The sequence below is a fragment of the Pagrus pagrus genome, assembly GCF_965226575.1.
Source record: "Pagrus pagrus genome assembly, chromosome: 8".
Classification (NCBI taxonomy): Eukaryota; Metazoa; Chordata; class Actinopteri; order Spariformes; family Sparidae; genus Pagrus; species Pagrus pagrus.
In genome coordinates, this window is record NC_140192.1 from 3,558,596 (window position 1) to 3,582,155 (window position 23,560).

The window sequence follows — 23,560 nt, forward strand, 5'->3', positions numbered from 1 at the left end:
TTGCACCCTGCTCCCCAGTTCACATCCCCCTGCGCCCGGGGACTAGACACGGCCCAGACGGTCTGAATTATTCAGCAGTCTGAGAGAGGCTCCGGCCACTTGGCCTATTAATGCCTGCCAGTAGAGGCTAGTGGCTCTAATGGCCGGTCCAGAGGAGCCCCAGTTCCCAGCGGACGGGAGGAGGGCTGCTAACGCTAGGCTTCAGGGGATGTGAGAGCGAATTCATCAGAGGCTGAGGTCGCGGCAGGTTAATGATGCCGCACGTCTAGACGGACGCTGGACTCACACCCTGCCCAAAAGGCAGTGGGGGATGGCGTTGGGATGCAATAATATTTTTATCTTTGAAGCAGAAGGAGCCCGGCAATATTAAGTCTTAGAGCTTATCTATGTTGACTTTGACCATGATCCACTATTGACCCGGTGTTCCCCCCTTCAAAATAACAGAACACAATGAATATCTCCAATATGACCGGACCTCCTGCTATATTCTGCTGTTATTAAAGGCTAAATGAAAAGGAAGCGCTGTAAGAAACATTTATCACAAATGGATCAAATGTCCCGACATAGCTGAACCATGTTCATTATAGAGAGATTAAAAGATCGTCTACACAACCCAACTCTGATTACTCACAACCCCTTATCATCACCGCACAAACAATCCCAACAGCTGGAGAGGGCCCTCAACTCCAGCACACAGTCACTCAGTAATCAGGGCATCTCCCCCAGAGAGAAAAGGGGGATGAAGCCCAGGGTGCGACTCTCATTTGGGAGCGGCTCGGGTTGCCATGTGGTCTATCACCTTGGTGATCACGTGCATCCGCCTGGTGTCTCTGAGGGTGTAAACACAATAGTGAACACGGGCGTTAGAAACAACGACCCCCTGGGCGCAGCACAGATGATCCAGTCAACAACCGGCAGCATTCGTGATCTACCTGGAGGATTCTTATAGAAAAGCTCTCAGACAAAAAAGTAATCATTGTTGCACCAGAACACTCAGTCATCATTCACCGTGAGGACAAATACATTATAAAGTCCAGGCAGAGGAAGGTATTCTTATTATCGTCTACCAGAGATTTATGCACTTGAAGGTTGAGTTCTTTGAGTGAGTGTGCTCGATAAGTCTGATGAAGCGGAATGAGTTTAGCCTTCAATAGGTACTATCTGTGCTGGACCGCACCGCCACCACGCACGCTCTTCCTTTATCCAGGATCTAATGCCAAGCACATTTACGGTTGAGGTCAACCTCAATGCCATGATTGAACCGAACCAAGGGCGTCCCACGGAAGGCTACAGAGGGGATGCAGACACACCCTGCGCCCATTTACACAAATGTAATTTCCCCCGAGCTCCACTCACTCAAGGTGACCAAGCACATCATTCAGAGATCCACGTGAAATGATCCCGATGGCCTCATCAGCAGCAGCGAGCAGAGATTCTCCTACACTCAGAAAACAAGTCAGCAAGAGGAGCTGCTTCAAAAAAAAAAAATACAAGACGCCCATTCAGACATCAAGAAGGAAAAAAAACTGCTGAAACTGTGTGGGCCAAGCAGAGAACCACATGCATAGCAAATTATTTTGCTTGGCTGCAGCTAAAAAATCATATGCTCGCTTATCATAAAGAAACACTGTATCACAGTATAAATATTGGTACTGCATTAATAGTCAATAGGATCATTTCCATATAGCATCAAGCTGAGGTGGAGTGCTGCTGGGTAAACATTCCTGTGAGGTCTGCACTGATCTCCTGCAGCCAGGAGAAACCCAAAACGCCGTCCACTTCACGCGCACGTCCCCCCGGTTTGTCATACAACTTGACCCCCACCTCGACCAAATTTGGGCTCCTTAGGCGTACTCTTCCTCCTGCTGCAAAAGCCTGGAGCAATGTTTAGCTAAACCTGCTGGCCTACGTAGGCAGGGAGAGTCCCCAGAGGGCTGAACAATCAGACAATTTCAAGATCATGAAGCATTAAACCAATCCCGGCAGGGTACACTAATTAAACAGCCGAGCCCGGCACAGCCAACCAATCCCCACAGAGCAATTAAATCCATCCCCTCTAAAACACTGTGGAACCTGTCTGGGGAAAACTGCCGAGGAGTGAGAGAGAGGAGAGGAAGAGGGAGAGGTGGAGAGGGGAGGGGAGGAAGAGAGAGGAGAGGAAAATATCATAAAATTCATCTGGAAAAAAAAAATAGAAAAAACTATAGGGGGAATGCAGCAGGAGGCTAACAAGGGAAATTGAAAAAGGAGCGACTCAATTCAGTTCTTTGTTCTTTTCTCCCTTTTGTGCATTAAGATTCAAAATGTCTGCCTTTTCTCTCTGCTGAGGGGGGGCGAGGGGGTGGATGGGGGTGTGGGGGGGTCTGTGACCACATTTAAATGCAAAAATAGTGACCCTGTCGCGATCAAAAGTTGCATATTTAATTAAGATTACAAGGTCTGGAAAGCACTCGTGAGACTGAACGGGAAAGGCAGAATAGCCTCAAGGCCTATATTACACACCGGCAGAGCTGCTAACACAGTTACAAACCCTAATCAATACCCTGATGCCCTCCACTACGAAAGTAAATGAACAGGTGACAATGGAAGCATGACATCACTGGGCTTTTCAGGGAACAACAAAAAAAAAACCCAGAGAAAGTGAGAGGCAGGAGGCAGCGGAGGCTGATTTTAGGATGCTGCTGCACCTCCTACACACCAGCAATAACTAATTAGACTGCATGTGTTAACATATATAATTGCTGACATTAATAATAGATTATAAATCAATAGGATGATTTTTTTTTTTCTTCTTTTCTCCCAGACGCTTATAGTTAGATAGGCAAATTCTTATATTATTTCCCTGGAGAGGCTCTCAATGAAGTGCAAGTGTATTTCGGTGGTGTTGAAGAGGAGCCGCGAACACCTCGGGAGGTATGATCAGAGCAGGAGCGACTGCAAACCAGAGGTGTGGACAGGGAGATAGACTTGCTCCTTTCTCCCCCCCCCCCTCCGACTGAGGCGGCGTATAAATCACAGAGCCCAGCTTCATGTCTCCACTTCCTGTTCCTCTCCATTAAAAATGATAAACTGTACCTCTTGAAGCCACTCGCTCGCTTTAGGGTCCCAGTCTGCACCTTCCTGGTGAAGAAGCGAGAGTGCGCGGCTCAGATTTATTCTATCCCCTCCCATTGTTGGGGATGAATAAGAGAGTAATTAACTGTGTGGGGGTAGCAGCTGCACAAAGACAAGACCGGCTAACACAACAACCCTGATCCATCTGCTTTTGCTATAACACACCTTTTGTATTATTTTGACAAATAAGAGCACATCTGCTTAGTGATAACAAACGCAGGTTTAATACACGAAAGACCACCGAGGTCTTCTCTCTTCCCGCTCAAATGAGGACAAATGGGCCCTACGAATGGGTGGCATGCACAAGATAACTATTACTCCAGTCTGGTAAACACACTGTGAGCTGTGGGCACGTAATGAGAGTGCCTGAGATCCCCCCAAAGACAACCTGGAGAAGGTTAGTGAAGCATTGATCTCATGAGTGCGCCGGGCCCAGGAGCACCCTTCACACCATGCTAACTCACGCTACATGACAACCAATGTCAGAACACACTCTGTACAAAAGCACTGGCACTTGCGCATTTGGGAAATAAAGGCACGCTTTCTTTTTCTCTTTTTTCTTTTTTTTTCCTTTTAGTCATGAAGGACGAAAATGGACAATAGAGGAATGAAATAGAGCAAGTGAAACCCTGCCAAACACAGCTGAGGCATGCTAGGTCGAGAGATGGGGAGGCAGAGAGACAGAGCGAGCGAGAGAGAGGGGAGGAGGGCAGTGGGATTCATCGTAAGCCTGGTAAAATGAACAAGAAAGGACGGGTGCTCAATACGTCTGCAGTGGCGTCAGACAGTCAAAACAAATAAAGCCAAGGCCGCGGTGGAGAGGCGCAGCTCAATATGGACTTGCTGGGCATGGGACCGGCTGTCAGCAGGGAGAGAGGACACAGCTTTATACCCATGCCGATGAGCCATTACCTCTCTCCTCCTGATGCTTCCGCCTGCCTCACAGTGAGGGAAGAGGAGGCAGCCCTACCGCCATGGAGCCATCCTCCAGCAGACTAATGTGTCCCTGAAGTTTTGTTAAAGCTGGTTATTTACTCCTGCAAAGCAATTGCTCCAGCCCAGGGGCAGCGGCAACCGAGAACGCACTGCTATGAAAAATCTGGCGTCTCTTGCTATGAAGCACTGTCAACTACCAGGGGGGCGTTTCCTGCTGAAGCATCGGGGGGGGGTGCCGCTTTTTTTGGCACGACGCTTCAGAAGAGAAGACGTTAAAACAGCAAGCATCCAGAAATAGAAATATTCAGGTAGCGTTTGAGAGGAAAAGCCCCAAAAATGGCAACGATTCTTCGCTGCAACAATTAGCGAAATCACACGTCCACACGATGCCAATCATTTCAGCCGACCCGGGTTGAAAAGGTAGTTTAAAAAGGTTCAATCCACCCACATTAAGAAAAGCATTTTCTCACTTACCTCCAGCGGTATCTGGTCGTTGTTTGGTTCTGCACGACCCTGATAAAAACTGAGGTGAATGGAGTTTCGTTTGAAGGTGCTCGCAGCATTGAAAACATTTAACAGCAACGTCTCTTCTCAGAATAACAATGTCCAAGTCTGTTAAAAAAACCACCAGAGCACGCCGTCAAAAGTTTTGTGTGGTAGCGAACTACTTCCTGTAGCCCTGATCCACAATCACCACATGCATCACAGCTCATACAATTCATTAAAAGGAGATAAAACTCGTCACAAAATTCCTGGCGGGAAACAATCAGGACAAAAAACATCGGGCAGCTGCGAAGTCACAAGTATAAAACACGATTTACTCCAACTAAGTCTCCAACAATACATGGAGGCTGGGGGGGCGATTATGATTCAAACTGATCAACTTCAAAGATTTAAATCAAAAACAAGATCTGCAGTTCTTCAGTACTTTCTCTCCACTTCAAAAGACGGTGCAGCTAGCTAACCGCTAACCTGTAGCTGCACTTCCAGACACGACTTATCCCGCGTGCACGAAAAGACGATCAACCGACTGGTGCTGGAGGAAACTCTGACAGCGTCAGAGGTGTTGGGTTTATTTTTCTCATTTCAAAGATCCTCTGTCGATTCGTCTCGAAAGAGAGGGTTTACTCGTAGGGTAAGAAACTGAACTGTGCAGAACTGGTAGCACTGCCAGAGATCTTCTATGGATTTGTTTTTGAAAGACGTTTTTTACTCGAGAAACCAAACTTTGTTACAAACTCTGTTTCTGTCTTGTGTTGTTTATTACTTTCAAATCACAGAAGGCTGGTAGTTTTTGTTGTTGACCTCTGGAATCCGTATTTTTTTTGGATAATATTATTTCAACTTGCCTAACCTGCGAAAAACCACCAGAGTAAAGTCAAGATGTTGATGGAAAATATCTTTTTAAAGAAGAATTTGAAAGCTGATAGGGCGTAAAACTTCATAAAACAAATGTAGATGCAACTGTCCAGCCATGGTTTAGCCATCAGTGCTAAAGAAACTTCTGTGTTGTGTTTGAAGCCGGTCGTTAGATTACGTTGGCGGCCTCCGTCTCTAAACTAACGTTAGCTGCTGTTGCTCTCTGAGACGAGTCCTTCACAAGTAAATCCACAGTCCAGCAGCATTAAACAACTTAAACTAATCGCTCTCAGGCTTGTATAGGCGATCGAGAGAGATGGGGAAGGTCTCAATTTTCATGTCACAGTGCCATCCGCTCACATATGACCAATAAAACAGTGATTAAATCATGTAAAACGCTGCAAATTGTTGCGTAGATTTTGTTTTTGTTTACGTACTGGAGCGCTGCCATTGGTGAGTTAGCTAGATTACTGCAGTGCTGCTAAATAAAATGGTGATCTGCTCCTTTATCTCTTACAACATGGTTTGCATTGAAAGTAAAAAGGAGGAGAGCAAATCCTTTATTCCCCATTTTCACTGAAGAAGATTAATTTTAACAGTCTTCCTGTAAAAAAAAAATTTTATGAGCCGATCAGGGAGTTAAATGTCTGACTTCTGGGTGATACCAAGAGCAGTGATATGTTGCAGGATGGCACCGAGTCCGGGCTCTGGTTTCTTTTAAAGTCCCCTCGCTGCCGCCGTAATTTTGATAAAACGGGGGAACGGAAAGGAAAGGTTTGCCACCGTTGCATCGGGGCGGAGGCAGGGACGTCAAAACCGAAAAGCTAAATGCACGGCTACATTGCGCTAAAGGAGTGTGTTTTTTATAGCACCCGTGAGCCGATCCTTTAATATTCCCGGCTTTCGGGGACATTTCAAGTATACAATCACTGATATAGACAGTAACATCATCACACGCACGCCTTATCAAACAGCAACACATACAGCCGTCTGCAAACAGGAGCACAAGCAAGGCAAAATGATTGGATAGGTATGGAAATCTACTTGAAGGAAGGTCAAAGTGATTAAGCTGACATTAATGACAGGCCTAGTCTTCCTGTGAGAATGCTCACCGTAGCTGTCTCTAAACCCATTTGTCATTCTGCTTCCAACGCTGAAGCATCTGCTTTGAAGTCTCTACCACTAATGCTACACAGAGAGGTTAAACAGCTTAATGCTCAAGTCTGTTTCACTCCTCTCGCTCTCTAATGTTCCCTGCGTTTTATGTACCGGGGGTTATGGCTCCTGGATTTCACATCTCAATTTGCCCCAGATAGTCCTGTAAAAGCTCCCCTCTTTCTTTATTTGCTTTGTTGTCACTGTCAAAAGGAAGAGAGGGGCAAACCCGAGAGGATGTGGGACCGTGACAGACATGCCCCACCCATCGATTCACAGAAGTGGTAATAATGAAGGCATGTTAAGAAATGTTTATATATGGGGGAAGGCATACAACAACTCAAGAACCGGCGCTGATTATGAACATGGTGGCGGCTTTTTTTCTCCACATTTAAACACTTAATCTGCGGGAGATTTCAAAGAGCTGACGACAAGAGAGACAAGTGTTGGAAGATGAGATAATGAGCCACATATAGCCCCACCGTGGAGGTCAACTTTAAAGCCTGTTAGCATCCAATCGCAAGCGTATGAATAAGACGATACAGTCATTGTGATAAATAAAACACGATCTGAGACGCTGTGGACTTACTTACTCTCCACTACAATGAGATTATGCTGATGCATTTGACATTAACAATATCAGCAAACAAATATATGAAAGCATGAATGAAAGGGAGACAGAGACCGATTTTCACAGCCAATTTGAGATTGCAGGGTTGGTTTGTGTGTGTCTGTGTGTGTGTGTGTATTCGTGTGTGTGTGTGTGTGGGGGAGCTACTGGCAAACAGCACACAGAGCAGGCTGGCAGCGGAGGCAGCCAGGCTCACAGGCTGCAAAGCAATTTCACTGTTTGGCAATACTGTTGTCTCTGTGTGCGGATTAGAGCTGACACCAGAGCAACTGAGTCATGCTAAATGTAGTACAATCACAAGCTTTTGTTCCTGATCTAAAACCCCTACTGCCTCTTAGATTCATGGAAGAGAGAGTGGAAACAAGGCTAAAAAACGGTAACAAATAAGCGGAGCATTATTTCGCCGTATGAGCGCAGCATTGCGCCATCGCTAAAAACAACAGAGGGATAAAAGTAACTGGTAGTCGAAGGCACGGAGCCCAAGTTTTCTAAAGTAAAAATCAAATAGAAAAGTCTTTTCGGGGCTGCTTTGATGATATCCTTTGCAAATCCTCTCGTTTTTCTGCATGATTAAAGACCAAGCAAGGAAGCAGACAGGAATAAACACAACCACGACTGCAAACCAGACTGCATCCTCCACCTGGTCTGATCACCTAGCTCTGCAAAGTCTTCCTACAGGCCCGACGCTCTCTCTCTCTCCCTCTCTCTCCAGGTACCGTATTGGCCCTGAGTTGTTTTTTGGGCCTGGCAGGACCTGGCAGGACAGACCCTGACCCGTCCTTTTCATGCTCGCCCACGGAAATGCCATCTGGCTGGTGTGAATGATTACCACAGCAACGGCCGGGTGACCTGCAGCCAGCAGGAACCAAGGTCACTCCACCTCAGCGCTTCGCACTTTCCCTGCCCTCTTTTCATCAGCCTGCAGGTGAATTATTCATCCTGTACAACCTCGGAGGCACGAATCTACTGCACAAACACCCCAAAAAAACTGCACACTCAGTTTACTGATATAATAACTTGTAATGAGAAAATAAAATGTTCCGGCGTGAACCGCTAAAATAAACAGCTCTCAGATGTCCTCGGATATAGCTGCTGTATACGGGCGAGGATGGTGAACCAGCTGTAGTGATTTTACACTGCCAGGAAAACTGGCTCCAACCATGACTGAATGAGAAATAAGTGAATTAATTGATTTCTGACACATGTAGCAGACGATGTCACATTTTAAGCTTACAGCCTTGTTTAGCAGAACCAGAGGCTCGTAAGGAATATTTGTACCAGAGCGGCTGACGATCACGTAAATCAGAAATAAACTGTGAAATATTAGAAGAAAAAAACAGGATTCAGGGGAAGAAAAAGACGACCGTCAAATGATCATCAGCAAACGAATCTACGAACTTTACACGATTAACAAAAGCATCACGAAAAGCACATAGAAGACAAAGTCAAGGTGCGCTATTCACATCGCAGCCGCTGCGATTCGAGCCAAATTTGCACCTTTATGGACATTTAAGCTTATTATTTGAGTGTTTCTGCAAAAACGATCCAGGTGATTAACAGTGTTTTTTTACCAGCAAACACCTGAATTCATGTCATCCACCTTGCAGCCTGAAGGTAGGTGGATTATTTAGCCACCTTTATAAACTGACAATAATCCTCCTGCAGTGGATTTTTAGACATTTCACAGCAAAGCGCCGTCGAAGTGACTCATTTTTCCACGAGGATAAGGTCATCCAAGGGAACACGAGCATGAACTAACACTTTTCTGCAGGTATCATGATTTTTTCTCCCTTTATATTAGTGCCCGTGTGCCCTCACGGTGATCACTGACTGGAGGCTCACCTTTTTTTTTTAATTATTATTATTATTATTATACACCACTACATCACTTTGCTCATGACACTAAGGTAATGGGCTCGGGCATCCTTAAGGGGCAGTTCAGATTTAGCTCCTAGGCTACTCAGTCACATTTAATGAAAGAAAAGAGAAAAAAAAAAAAACACCTTGAATGTTTGCATCTATCATACATGCTCCACAGGGTGAGTCAGGAGCAAGGAAGCCTGCAGAGAGGACGCTACATGCAGCCGCAACAACAACAATAGCTCCCCCCTCGCCCCTCTCTGGATCCCCTCAGCCTGGAGAGGAGAGAGGAGAGAGGAGGAGAGGGGAGGTCCAGCGGCCGGGAGCTGGAATAACACCCCGAAACCGACACAAGACAACCGAGAGAGAGCCACCAGATCTGATCCCTTCCTCCTTCCTCCTCCTTCTCCTCCTCGGTAGGGCTTTTTTCTTTTTTTTTTTTTTTTTTTCTCCGAGGGACCCGGACTGCCACGCTGCTGTCATCTCTCATGTTACAGTACATCAGTCACACGGCACAGACGTTGCCCTTGCAGCCGGCCGAGGCTGATTTACAAACATTAGCGGGGAATACAATTACACAGCCCCCCCGGCCGAGCAGCCCTATGCGGCTTGAGGAGAGAGGAGAGGAGGGTGGTGGTGGTGGTGGTGGATGGTGTGGGGGGTGGAGTGGACACTGAAAACAGCGTTTAGCTTTCTTCCCCCCCCCCCTCTTACAACCTTACATCAACGCTTTCTCTGCAAGCCTTTATTATATAAATATATATAAAATGCAACTTTCAGCTCAGAGGCTGCAGAGCTGACACGCTACAATTAAAAAATAAATGTCATTATATAGATCACACAGTCAGGCTACGTATAGAAACCAGCTCACCTGCCACATTTCTCCATTTACATTTTGTGTTGCAGCGCTTTAAAGACTTCACCAAGCAAAAAAAAAAAAAAAAAATTAAAAAATAAAAGCTCCTCTTTGATAATATGTTGCCACTAAATGTGCAATCTGCACGCATGCACGAAAATAAACGTGTGCACAAAACGTTTCCCGAAACCAGGACGTATCTCTCTATAAACGTGCACAAACTTTCTTTTTATAAAATTAAAAAACTTCCAAGATTTTTTTTTTTTTATGCACGAGAATTAAAAGAGGAGCTGGGAATAAAATTAAAAAAAAACAAAACAAGATGCAGCAGCAAAAACCGACCGTCGACACAAACCCCCGCATACAAAACATTAAGCTTCAGGAAGGAAGGAAGAAAAAAAAAGTTACAGCCTCTACTACGTCCAAAAGAAACAGAGATTCAGAGGCGCATTAAAAGTTTCCCGTACGTGTGAGTACGGCGGAGCTGCTCCGGTAATAAAAACGAGCAGGAGGGAAAAAAGCAGCAGCTGCGAGAAAAAGCTTTAAAAAACGCGTGTAAACACCAAGTGCTGTCCGCGGTGCTGATCCCAGATCGGTGTGGCTGACGCGGGAGGCAGTGCTCGCTGCTCCACGGTCGCTCCACCGCTGATCAATGATTGAACTGAACAAAGGCAGAAGAAGGGATCAATTTCTAATAACTATCAATGCGAACGCCGCCAGCTCTCCGGCCACCGCATTCACCCGCAAACCGGACGGCACGCGGCGGACGGAGGCGAGCCGACGAGCCGCTGCGGGAAGAAGGCGAGAAAAAGGTGAGAATAGCACTAACCTGGAGCCGCCGTAGATCAAATTTCTTCCAATATTGAAACATCGATCCTACATCGGCGGCCATCTTGGGGGATATTGAGGAGATTTTTTTTCAGCGGCTGCAATAAATATGTGGGCTGGATTCCCCCTTCGTTTAAACAACGTTTACGATCACCGGTCCCACTTTGGTTTTTTTAAAAAACACAGACTTAACACGAGACTCCGCAGATATGTTTGACAAGTCCGCCGACATGTTTCTGCGGAGAGAAAAGTACAACGTATATCTCTGTTTTCCTTTAAAAAAATAATAATAATAATACAAAGTAAGAAATGAAATGAAAGTATCCGAGTCTGATCCTCAGCATTAACTTGGATAATCACATTATTATTATTATTATTATTATTTTGTTGTTTGTTTTTTTTCCCTGTTTTGCCAAAGTTATCAATACTGACGTAAAGCCCCGGGTTGATCGATACCGTCTGGAAAAAGGGAAAGAAGGAGCAGATGATGTGTAGATTAGAGGAGTTCAGGGAATTTAGCCAAGCCTACTTTTTTTTCTCCTCTTTTTTTTTTTTTTTTTTTTTGTGCAGGAACACACAGATAGTAAAGAAACGAGAGGAAGTGCTGCAGATGTCACTGTCATGAAGCACAAAAACACACAGTGTCCACACCTTTAAAGGACATTTAACATAAATACACTAAATAACATGTTACAGTAATAATATTAATAATATTAGTGATGTCTGTTAAAGGTGCAGTACGTAGTTTTCCTCAGAAGAGAGAGAGATCTTCATTCATTCATATATTTATGTTTAAATAAACAAAATCACCTTAAAGGACAACACAGTTTCCCTTTCTATGTGGCGGACCCTGCCACCTTTCTAGCTTCAAACAGTGTTTACCTCTGAGAACAGCTTGTTTACCAGTTATGAAGAGATAAACATGTCTAAGTTTGTATTATTACCTCATTAATAGTGTAAATATTAAAATCCTGAGTATGAATTTCTTCTCCAAAACGACATATTGCCCCTTTAAAGACTGAATAAACAAACTGACCTTAAAGGACAACACAGTTTCATACTGTATCACTTTGTTTATATGTGGCGGACCCTGCCACCTTTCTAGCTTCAAACAGTGTTTTCCTCTGAGAACAGCTTGTTTATCACTTCTGAGACAGATAACGATGTCTGAGTTTGTATTATTACCTCGTTAGTATTGTAAATATTAAAATTCTGAGTTTGAATTTCTTCCCCAAAACTGCACAGTGCCCCTTTAAGTGTCCTACATGTATCACTTGTACCCTATGAATAATACAAGTTTGAGCCCCCAGTCCATAATTTCTAACATTTCATGTGTTGTGATTGTTTTCTTTCACTATATCTTAATTTGTGTGCATCTATTTGCGTACAGATGGTCAAAGGTCATTGTAAAGGAGCAGTATGTAGTTTTGTAGAAGAAATTTAAACTCTTATTTATCATTTTAAATAGTTTTGGAGTAAAACAGACTGATGTGCACCTGAAATCTAGTAGAGTAGAAGAAAAGATATTCAAGTTAAAGGGGCACAGAGAAGAAATGAATGCCCCGAATTTAAATATTTACAATACTAACGAGGCAATAACACAAACTCAGACGTCGTTATCTGTTTTATAACTGATAAACAAGCTGTTCTCAGAGGAAAGCACTGTCTGAAGCTAGAAAGGTGGCAGGGTCCGCCATATATAAACAAAGTAAACTAGAAATTGTGTTGTCCTTCAAGGTCAGTTTGTTTATTCAGCTTATTCAGTCATGAGCACAAAGAGAGTTTGTTTATTTAGTCTCAGTTGAATCAGTCGATGAAGATCTTTGTCCACCTTTAATAGAAAAAACAACTGCATGTGTTCAAGAGGCTATAAAACTATTTTCATTTTAAAAAAGTGCTGACATCAGAATAAAACAATAAGTTAATGACGATACATTCAAGGCAGATAAACACTCTGACATATTTTACTTTGCCAGACTCAATAAAACATGATGCTGCTCTTCGCCTGCTTTAAATAAGTCATTCCTCTGGTCAGGGAGCAACACAGTGCCGCTGTGCTGCTGCAACACCGGTGCCGGGAGCTCCCCCTGCTGCCCACACGGCGTCAGAACCGAGCCCGCGTGCAGATGAGCTTTTTGTGTGATTTCCTCCATTAATTACACCATTATCACCGAATGAACGTATCCATCAAAACCAATGGTTTTAATCCGTGTCCCACCTCCCGATCGCCCCGTTGCACCAGCCTCACAGCGGTAGCTACGGTAGCTTTTTTTCTGGCTGGTATCCCTTATGAAAATCAGTCCAGGTAGAAAATAATATCCTCATGGGTCATATTTTTAGCACCTCGGGGGGGACAGTGACATATTCCTTCTGCCGAAGACAAACACCTGAGGGGAAAAAAGTGAAGGAAGATTATTAAAAGTTTTGCTTATTGCTTTTTATTTGTGGCTCTAGGGGGAGGCTAAAATACAAGATTCAAATGTAATAAGGAAGATAGTGATGTATCACAAAACTAAGAATTCACAGTGGAGCTATAGAAGACGGTATGTGTGGTACGAAGACGCAAACCTATCTCCAGTTTGGTGGCGTTGATGTGGAGAGTGGAGGATCTGATCGCTGTGCAACACATTTGTAAATCCTCACACACAATAAGTCTTTGTAGACGCACAAGTCAGAGTGAACTCGCAGTGAAGAACAGGCTGAACTCTGGTCCAGAACGCCTCACTAAGTAAGGACACGCAGTACAAACTGTTTTCTCAGTTTAATCTTTGACCTTACACGCCAAAATAACAAAACTCTCTCCTCCCAGCAGATCCAGCGTTTGTAATCGCAAACATTTGCAAATGCCAGATGGGAACGCTGCGTTCTGGTTTCAGCAGGAAGGCTCAGTGGAGACCCAGGTGGGGACCTGAACCCACAATCTCAACCTCCAAGGGCTGACGCTTTGTCTGTCAGGGCCTCTGGATCCACATCACTCAGTTCTGTACTTGTGATTATAATCTTGACCCAACACTCACCACTGACACGCACAAAAGCCCCGACGGGACTCTTGCAGTAACCTCGTCACCCTTAATACATTATTCAGAAAAAAAAAAACACTTAATCCTAAAAGTGATGCGCGATTACTAAAAAATGAGGACTGCAGCTAGAAAATCCTTGTTTTGATGAGGTCACTGAATGAAGGATTTCAAATTAATGTGATTCTTTGGAAATGCTGACGGATAAATAATGAAATGCTACATCATTTTCTGAGTCACAGCAGCTTTTTTCTGAGCACATTTGGTGACACCTCGACATCTTCTGCTCATTTTTAGTCTCTGCAGCAAGTTTTTACCTCGACGATAAAGACTGCGACGTCTCCGAGACGCCGTCAGTCGTCACCTGGTGTTGTTTTAATCCCTTTATTTTGACTGTGTGTAAATGTTTTATCATTTTTCAGTTGCCCTTTGAGCAATTATTACCACAGTTTCAACACATTTCAATCTTCATTCAACCCAACAAGTAGTTAAAGGGTAACGCCACAATTTTACACATTAAAGTGTGCTTACAGGTCTTGAGGAGTACAATTGCATATGTGAAAAAACAAAGCCTTGTGTGGCTCCAGAGGAAGCTGCATGCAATCTGATAAATTGCCTCCAGTGATGTCACTCAGTGGCTAAGTTGCATTGTGGGTAATGTAGTCACCAGGTGTTGAAAAGCAGTCCACTGGTCTCGCTTTGCACTAGTGGCTTTTATTCCACACAATCTTGTTGTTTTCCTTTATTTGTTTTCAGTTTTTTACAATAAAGAAATGACAAAACAAACATATAACATGAGGTGTTTTGCATTTTAGATAGATTAATAAAAAATAAAGAGTTGAATAAACATTCAAACAAAAGAAGGGTGTTTCGGGGGAAATATAGATTTTTCCACTTCTTCCAGATTTCCTCGACTTTATTCTCCCGAAGCCTCATTAAAAAAAAGATTTAATAGATTACGTCGCACCAGTTCTCTAAGGATGGGGCATCTGACTGAAGCCATTTCTTTTTAATTGCTTTTTTTCTAGCAGCTACACTTTGTATTACAAATAAGTATTTTTGCTTTAATATTTGTAGATGTTGAAAGTAAAAGACAGAAAAGGAAGTTCATCCCACTCAAATACATAATTTTAGTTTGTTGTCCCAAAACCAGGAAATCATTTAGTCCATTGAATGTCCCACAATTTAATTATAAAGCTCTTACGTGTGTTAAAAATAAGATGGCGGTCGCTCACATGTGTCTGAATGACACTACAGTGAACACGGAGACTCATCTACTCACTCGTCCGTCTTTACAGGCCCACTTTAGTCACAAACTATTCTAACTCTGACTTTACAACTTGTACATTGATCAGTTTATAGAAAACCTGGATAGTAATTGTGCAGTAAGATGCTTAGTGGTGGTGACGTTTAAATCATGTGACCGTGATGTCATCTGTTTAGAGCCTCACATTAGCTTTTTACACATTTAATTTACTCGTAGAAAATCACATCGGTGAAGATTATCATGCTGAACAAAACGTGCAAGTATCATCAGCCGCCTACATTACCCAGAATGCCGCTTAGCCACTGAGTGACATCACTGGAGGCAATTTGTCAGATTAAATGCAGCTTCCTCTGGAGCCACACAAGGCTTCATACTACTTTTTTTTCTCCCCAAGACCTGTAAACACACTTTTTATGTGTAAAATTGGCGGAGTGATGCTTTAAAACAAAACGGCAGGATGTCCTGCGACTGTGAAAGGTCGTCGTTTTGACTGAGCAGCTCCACATGTGTAACAGCACGACATTATAGCTCATAGCAGGAGAGAGGACACTTTATTATTTGCAGTTGAGTTTCACAATAACACAACCACCACAATCACACGAGTGTTTACAACAACACTCACAGTCACAGGTGCGTCCTGCAGCTGAACCGAAGCACAGAGGTAACCACGCATCTTCACTTTAACTGTGTTAAAAAAAAAACGGGCGGGTGATTAGTGGACCGTATTAAGGTTTATTAAAATATTCATTAGGAGATGTGATAATGTCTTGCAATTTTTATGAATAGAAATTATATCAACATAATTAAACACCTCATGATGCATGATGCAGTTTAATTAAAGTGGTTTTGTTGGAAACTGAACTTAAGCACTATACGTGCAGCTCAGTATTTGTTGGACAACATGTGTAGGAACAACAGTGAGATGATTCAGTGGTGCTGCTGAGAGTCAGGAGCAGGTTTCTGTGCTGCAGCTGTGGGTTGATAGCACTACCCACTGGACGAGAGAGGTAAATGACTGAAGACGTCTGCAGAAAACTCTCTATATGTTCTTAATATCAGTCAGAAACCGCCGCTTAAAGTGTGGAAATGTGAGTACTTGTCTCCTGCAACTGGAGCTCCTAATTGCCAATGCAGCCTTTAATTAAGGTTATTAATTACACCTGTGCTTTTCATGCTGATGACATGTTGAAATATCTGCTGACAAAAGGTGTTTTCACTCACACAAAAAGGTCAGTTACACTTTAATGTGGTCATTTTTTAATAATCAGCGGTGGCCTGAAGTTTAGAGTGACGGCGTCCCTCCTTCATTACCACCACGGGACGTCTTAAAAGGGGCAGTACATAGTAAAATTATAATATTTATTTTTCCCATAAGTGAATAATCAAGCTGTTCTCAGAGGTGGCAGGGTCCGCCACATATAAACAAAGTAAAACAGTATGAAATGGTGTTGTCCTTTAAGGTCAGTTTGTTTATTCAGTCATGAAAACAAAGTCTCTTCCCCAAAAACTACAGAGTGCTCCTTTAATATTAAGGTTTGGACTTTGACATATGGCCTAGGTGTTTGGATTTTTGACTTCTCTCCTCCCTCACAGTGACGATTATGTATTTAACATGTCTTCTAACTGGACAAGAAGTCCACTGATACAGCTTTTTCAGGACCGATACTGATTATTAGAAATCAAGGAGACTGAAAACAGATATGTGGCATTGATCTGCAGTCAAAATGACAATCTTTGTGTCACAACTTTGAACAACAACCAGATGAAATCATACAAAAATAGTAATAAACAATAGTAGAAAAGTAGATTCAGAGTACTCAGAGTTTATAGGCTGTTAATTGTGATGTGTTACCAGTCAGATATTGTTGTGAGAGGATGCACACTTTCAAAAATTAGTTAACTTTATCTGCAATCTGACAGAAAAATCACCGATACTAATAATCTGGAAAAATGCTGAATATCGGCCCTGATAATCGGCCGGGGTCGATCCACGCAAAACCAAGACATCACCTGCAGTTTCTGGGCTTGAGGAAGAGAAAAGACAAGACATCAGTACCTGTTTGATACTGATATCATAATTGAAACACTGAATCACGATGACTTGAGTGAGTCCACGTCTCCACCAGTTCAAATCCACAAACTGAACATCACACGAGAAGATCATCACGTGATCAGAGTCTAAAGTAACGTTTTCCACTGCGCGGCTCGCTGTTTAGGACCGAGTCTTATTCGGGCTCACGGCTCTTTAGCGAACAGTTTCCGTTTATCGTGCTACTGAGAAACAGCTCTCAACGTGACACAGCTTTCGGCCCCTGTGGAGCACTAACAGGACAGCTGGGCGACGGATCCCGTGAAGTGCGTCTGTCAATCACAAAAAACAACTGTCCTTCCTGAGCCAGAGATATGTCCTATTGTTATTCTGGGGGTCTCTGTAATGGGGTATGTGAGTTTGGCTGTTATCCCTAAATCTCATGAACTCTGACAATGGAGTTGGGGGGGCTGCTGCTGCTGGCGGTGAGGGAGTAGTCTTCTTTACCTGGGTCCCTGCCTAAAAGAGGGCATGGAGTATTTATAGCCCATAAGCCTGTGCCGTTATGGAGGGGACAGGGGTCAGTATATCTAGCCCCGGTCTTTGTGTCGCCGCTCCATCATAAAGCAGGATAGTGTTTGGTCCTCATCCAGCTCCCAGTGCAACATGGTGAGTGGGCTTCATTGTCGTTTTGCATTTAATCTTGTTTAAAGCAAACAGCAGACTGTGAGGAGACCTTCTGCTCTGCTGCATGGTTAATGTGTTTATATACTGAGTTATATGTATTTATGTAATATTGTGTCATGGCATGTTTTGAACCGTACATCTTGATCTGCTCACGCCAGCGATAACGAATCGATAATCTCCACGTCAATACGCTCATGGCTTCTGAATACAGATCAACACAAATAAATCATCAGCAGTCTCCAGCCGTCCTATTGATGACTTATTGATTATTTTTTGTTCTACCAGAAACAATTCTGAAATCAAACTGATAAACTATGGATTGGATGGAGAGGAGAGGAAACAAGGAGGTGAAAGGAAAGGAAACAAGGAGAGGAGAGGAGAGGAGAGGAGAGGAGAGGAGAGGAGAGGAGAGGAGAGGAGAGGAGGAGACCTTATTTTGGAAAAATGGATAATATTCAATTAATATAATAGTTAATGATCCCGGTCAATGAAGCGCTTTCTCTTCCCCAAAACTGCTTCGAGAGCTGAAGTCATGCCCCTTCAGGTTCGAGCCGTGCGACCTTATTTCGGGAAAAAATGTCCAAGGTAGTGCGACAAATAATATTTTGAGTGCCATGAATCACATGTGATGTTTGTCAACTTAAAAGATAATTTTCCAAGTCAAGAAAGTCTCCGTTTGTGGTAAATAAAGTAAAATATCATGTAGGTTTGTGTGAACTACATCGTCTCACTCAATATACGTCACCAACAACAACATGGCCGCCAACTCGGCACAGAAAAGGTGCTAAAAAAAGATGAAAATCACAATAAATCTGCTGATATTGACAACTGCAGTCATGGTAATATATAATATATATATAGGTAATATACAGGAGCAGCTCTACAACGTTTAAGTTACAGGTTTTGGTGAGCGTTCGATGAGACGACGTCACTAACGAGACTGTCGGCTGTGTCGTCTTTATAATGACGTATTTTCACAGTCTGATATTTCATTAGTTTGATGACAAAATTATTGGAAAATTATCTTTTAAATTGACAAACATCAACATGTGTGATTCATGGCACAATTCAAATGAGATAAAAAAAATATTTGTTGCAATACTGCACATGTTTTTTTCTTAAATACGGTCACATGGCGCAAAATCAGAAGGGGCGTGATGTCAGCTCTCTACGTAGTTTGGGGAAATACATTTTAATCAGAAGAGAAAGATCTTGACTGAACTGAACTGGCTTTGTTTGCATGTGGCGGACCCTGCCACCTTTCTAGCTTCAAACAGTGTTCTGGGACCTTATTTTTCTCTGAGAACAGCTTGTTCATTCACGTACAGAGCAAATAAACATCTCTGAGTTTGTATTATTACCTCATAAATATTAAAACCCTGAGTTTGAATGTCCGAAACTACGCAGTGCCCCTTTAAAGTGTTTTTTTTTTCCTGATCAATGAAGTTTCTGTCGGTCCCGCAGACTCAGACTGATCTGAGCTGGGCAGCTTCCAGAAAAACTGCAAACTCTGCCTCACGTCCCATGATTGCGTGAATCCTCTTAAAACAAAAAAATAAAGAAATAACTGGAGCTGAGCGCCAGAGGTCCCGTCCGCGAGATACACAAGTGCTCCGGGGCTAATCCACAACAAGGGTTAGACAGCAGCTGTCGAGAGGCCCGCGAATCCAAGCAACATGATGTCATCGCGCCGCATCCCCTTACACTGTTTTTCACAGTTCCTTGGCAGTCATGTAAATAGCTCGACATAATCCTTGTCTCCGAGGGATTTCTGATCAAACGGGGCTCAGTGTACCGTCCTGTCATCACCCGGGCCCTATAGAATAATCCCTCATGTGATCCTGGGACTGTGGGAGTGCGGGCAGCGGACCACACCCTCCCCAGGCTTAGTCTGCATTCTCACAAAATTGGAGGCTTGAGTAAATATTTCCATAACAAACTGACAGTGTTTGTAATCCCTCCTAATGAAATGCATGCCCCGGTGTAAACCTCGCCTGTTGTGCAATTAATGCCCCCCACGCTCTGTAAGTTTGCTGATCATTGGCTCGTTATCATAAGCGCGCGTGTCACAGTAAAAACCGATAATGAGCGAAGCTGAGCGGAGAGCCAGGTGATGATCACGGCGTTTAATATTTGATCTGATTAGAGTGTCATTGTCAAAAAAAAAACCCCACAGGCCCCCAAGAAAGCCAAGAAGAGGTCGGATGGAGCCAGCTCCAATGTGTTCTCCATGTTTGAACAGGCCCAGATCCAGGAGTTCAAAGAAGTCAGTGCTCTGCCAAATGTTTCCTTCCTCTTTGATTTTCAGCAGCTTACTTTACTACTGTGGTGAATGTCTTACTGGAGACACAGCATGTAACAATAACACTTCTGCAGGCTTTTACCATAATGGATCAAAACAGAGACGGTTTCATTGACAAGAACGACCTGAGAGACACTTTTGCAGCTTTGGGTAAGATCACCTGTGTGTCCGCTAGTCCCAGTTTCTCAAACATGAGCATTTCTTCAGTTTGTCTTATGTCATGTCAACTAAATATCTTTGGTTTTGTACGCTTGCTCGGACAAAACAAGCAAATCTCAGGTGCTCAGGGTGACTGAATATTTTCATTCGCCTGAGATTTAGAGGGTTATTTTTTAAAGAATTGGGATTATAGCAATGTCTTGTTGCATGTGATTTAAATAAAAACATGCATTTCCCTACAGAAGCCCTGAGGGTCAAGTGAATCTGATTTATATTATATTTGCATCTAAATGAAAAAGTTAGGCTCACCAGTGCAGCCAGTGTAAACAGTCTGGAGCATGTTTCACTTCCTTCTCACATCTTACTGACCGAACCGTTCGCCAATTAATTGAGAAAATAGCAGTCAGATTAATCAATAATGAAAATAATCATTAGCTGCCGCCTCTAAACCCTGGTCCACCTTATCTACCATCCTTCTCCAGGCCGTTTAAATGTCAAGCAAGAAGAGATTGATGAGATGCTGCAGGAGGCACCAGGACCGGTAAATTTCACCGTCTTCCTCACCATGTTTGGAGAGAAACTAAAGGGTGAGGGGCTTTTTTTTCTGTAAAGAGCCTGATGTAATTAAAAACCGTTAATGACTGTGACATTTCTTGGAAAAAAAAGATGTTTTAATTCGTCATTAACTCAGAGCTGCCACTGCTCATCTTTAGGTGCTGACCCGGAGGAGACCATCCTGAACGCTTTCAAAGTCTTCGATCCGGAGGGGAAAGGAACGTTAAAGAAAGACTTGTGAGTAGCAGTTTGGATACGTAACGTCCAGTCTGCTCAGCTACTGGTGATACTTCTGTATCTCTTGTCAGACGGCAGCAGGGTGAACAGGCTTGTTCGGGGTGCTGGGTATCGTCTTTCAGTATCCTGTGTTGAGGAGTGTGCAGAGCTCAAAGGTAGCTAAAGCCCCTTTCACACTGCCTTTCCAAGGCGGGAATATTGTGCCGTTATTCCTCCTCGCCATCTGTGTGAAAGTCACAGAAGCAGAACGGCACCGAAACCACCAGAGCGGCGACAGAGGCGAGACGACGTCTGTGTGAGGTGTGAGGGGTGTGACGGTCTGATGGCGTCCACCGTCCGACAAGTAAACACATCCTTCACTCGTCAGTTAAAAGACAAAGGTCCGACACTTCAACCCATACAGCAAGGCACTGTCTTTGGCAACTTATATGAGAGGAAAATACCAAATTTATATGTGGAAAAGTCGCTGTCTGTCCTACCGAGTCTTATACTATTGCCTGAAAAACAGCGTCTGTCCCCGGCAGCGAGGGCCAGGCGGCTGCCGTAGTTGACTGACGATGACTATGTGGCGCGATTTCAAGCATAAAACTTGAATCCACAATGTCGTATTCGCCTTCCACTATTGCGTTGTTGTAGTTATTGTCATTAGCAACTTATGTAGAAGAAAATTACCAAAATTTAATGATGAAAAGTCAGAACAACGGTCAGCCCTCCTGAAAACAGCATCCCTCTCCGGGTGTGAGAGTCGAACAGGGTCCATCCACCGCAGTGACATCGTCTCCTCCCTGCTGCTGCCTGACAAGAGATACAGAAGTGTCCGGAGCAGCTTCTCTTCCTCAGACTGTGACTCCTCAGCTCATCTTCTTCACTCCACTGCTGTAAAATAACAAATAAATGAACTTTAAAACCTCGACCACCACTTGTCTTCACAGCATAACAGAGATGTTGACGACCCAGGCCGACAGGTTCTCCGCTGAAGAGGTCAGAGCGCCTCGGATGATGACATTGTTGAGTTTTAATCAAATGTATTCTTCGCACTAATCTGAATTTGTTGCCCACAGATGGAACAGATGTTTGTGGCATTCCCACCAGACGTAGCGGGAAATCTGGACTACAAGAACCTGGTCCACATCATCACACACGGTGAAGAGAAAGACCAAGAGTAGACTCGTTATTCCCTGAAGGCGCCCGCTGGACATTCAAACCACCAACCACGAGGTCGTGTTTGTGCCGAGACATGTGCGTGATCACACGGACTAAAGCAGAAATATCAAGCTAAAGTAAATAAATCACGTTTCAGCTTTTATCTTATTGAATGATTAAGTTTTAGGTTCATGTTTGCCTTTTATTTTACGCCATGTTCAGTGTAATCTCTGTGTTTTAGTGAGATTAAAAATGTACGTGTCCACAGAACGTGTTTAAAATGATGAGATATGTTTTTGCTGGATGAATAAAGGAAGAGATGGTTGATGTTGCTGCAGTAACACTGATATTATTTTGTACAACCATGAAGTTTTGATGATGTGGGAGATTTCCAGCGGTCAGGAGGTTAAAGATGCAGGCCTGTGAGGATGTGAGCTAATCCCAGCGCGAGAAACAACAATTACTCTTTCTCATTTAGCCCCAGGGAGATAGATTTGTGTGCGGATTTACTTCTTATAGTTGCAGCAGAAAAAAGCTTCAGTAGTGATATTTAATTAGCTGTATGTAGTCGTTTTAATTTAAGTCCAGTGCTGGCCGTGCAGCAGTGGGATGACTAAAGTTTAGAAATGTGAACGATATCTGCACTTAGAGTGGTTTTCCTTAAAGTTAACACTTCATTTTAATATTTTCCGAAATTAAAAATGTGTTGAGGCGACTCAAAGTGCTTTACACGGACATAAAATTACATTAAAAGACGTTAAAAAGAAGCAGTAGGACATCGAGAAACAAAACATTACAGGAAAAGTTAGAGTGCAGCTCAGGATATTGATCAAAGCCTTTAAATTGCTTCAATAAAAGTCAGTGGCACGCAAGAAGGTCTTCAAGAAGAGGTGAGTCGGAGCAGACCTGCACTTTGTTGCAGATGTGCGGAGCATAATAACTGAACGCTGCTTCACCGTGCTGAGTTTTGACCCGACGACCTCAGAGGTCTGGGTGCTTCATCACGCAGCAGCAGATCAGAAATGTGTTTTGGCCCTAATGAACCAACTAAATATAAGTTGTGTTGTTTCTCGGCTGAACCACATTAAACTGAAGATTGACAGCAGCACTGAAAACAAGTACGAGCAGGAAGTGAACGACTTTGTCTCCTGTCAGTCTGTCAGTGATGCCAAGAAGCTTGAGAGCTGTACTTGAGGATGTCTGTGTTTCCATCCTTTGATTTTAAGTTACCAGACTGTCAAAATACTGAAATTAATACACCTATAATTACTGCATCGCTGTCAGTTGTCCTGCCCAGACAGAATTGCTGCATAATTACCTGCTAAGTACTCACTTCTTTCTTCTTGTAGCCTACCATGTTTTTACTACAACAAGTTAACAACTGCTATCAGTAATTAATCTGCTCCATGATTACCCTGTGACACG

The 23,560-nt window shown here is 43.4% G+C and overlaps 2 protein-coding genes across 6 annotated transcripts in view; one reads left to right on the forward strand and one right to left on the reverse strand.

The window, feature by feature from the left end:
• Positions 1 to 10,974, reverse strand: part of cux2b (cut-like homeobox 2b) — a 94,743-nt gene extending 83,769 nt beyond the window's left edge. The window contains exon 1 of the mRNA XM_084360732.1: positions 10,741 to 10,974. Within this exon, the coding sequence (XP_084216858.1) occupies positions 10,741 to 10,803 (63 nt within the window). The 5' untranslated portion in view covers positions 10,804 to 10,974. The remainder of the gene's footprint in view (positions 1 to 10,740) is intronic.
• On the forward strand, positions 10,321 to 22,717 carry myl2b (myosin, light chain 2b, regulatory, cardiac, slow). Of its 5 annotated transcripts, none has more exons than XM_084360734.1 (8): positions 10,642 to 10,723; positions 13,549 to 13,639; positions 19,916 to 20,005; positions 20,116 to 20,191; positions 20,683 to 20,787; positions 20,914 to 20,992; positions 21,925 to 21,973; positions 22,054 to 22,717. In XM_084360734.1, exons 2-8 carry the CDS (start codon positions 13,583 to 13,585, stop codon positions 22,156 to 22,158), a joined length of 561 nt encoding a protein of 186 aa, XP_084216860.1. In that variant the 5' UTR covers positions 10,642 to 10,723; positions 13,549 to 13,582; the 3' UTR covers positions 22,159 to 22,717. The 5 variants fall into 5 exon arrangements, with proteins under 5 accessions (XP_084216859.1, XP_084216860.1, XP_084216861.1 ...); XM_084360735.1 differs by having other exon boundaries at positions 13,552 to 13,639; XM_084360733.1 differs by lacking the exon at positions 13,549 to 13,639 and having other exon boundaries at positions 10,321 to 10,723.
• Positions 22,718 to 23,560: the final 843 nt, after the last annotated feature.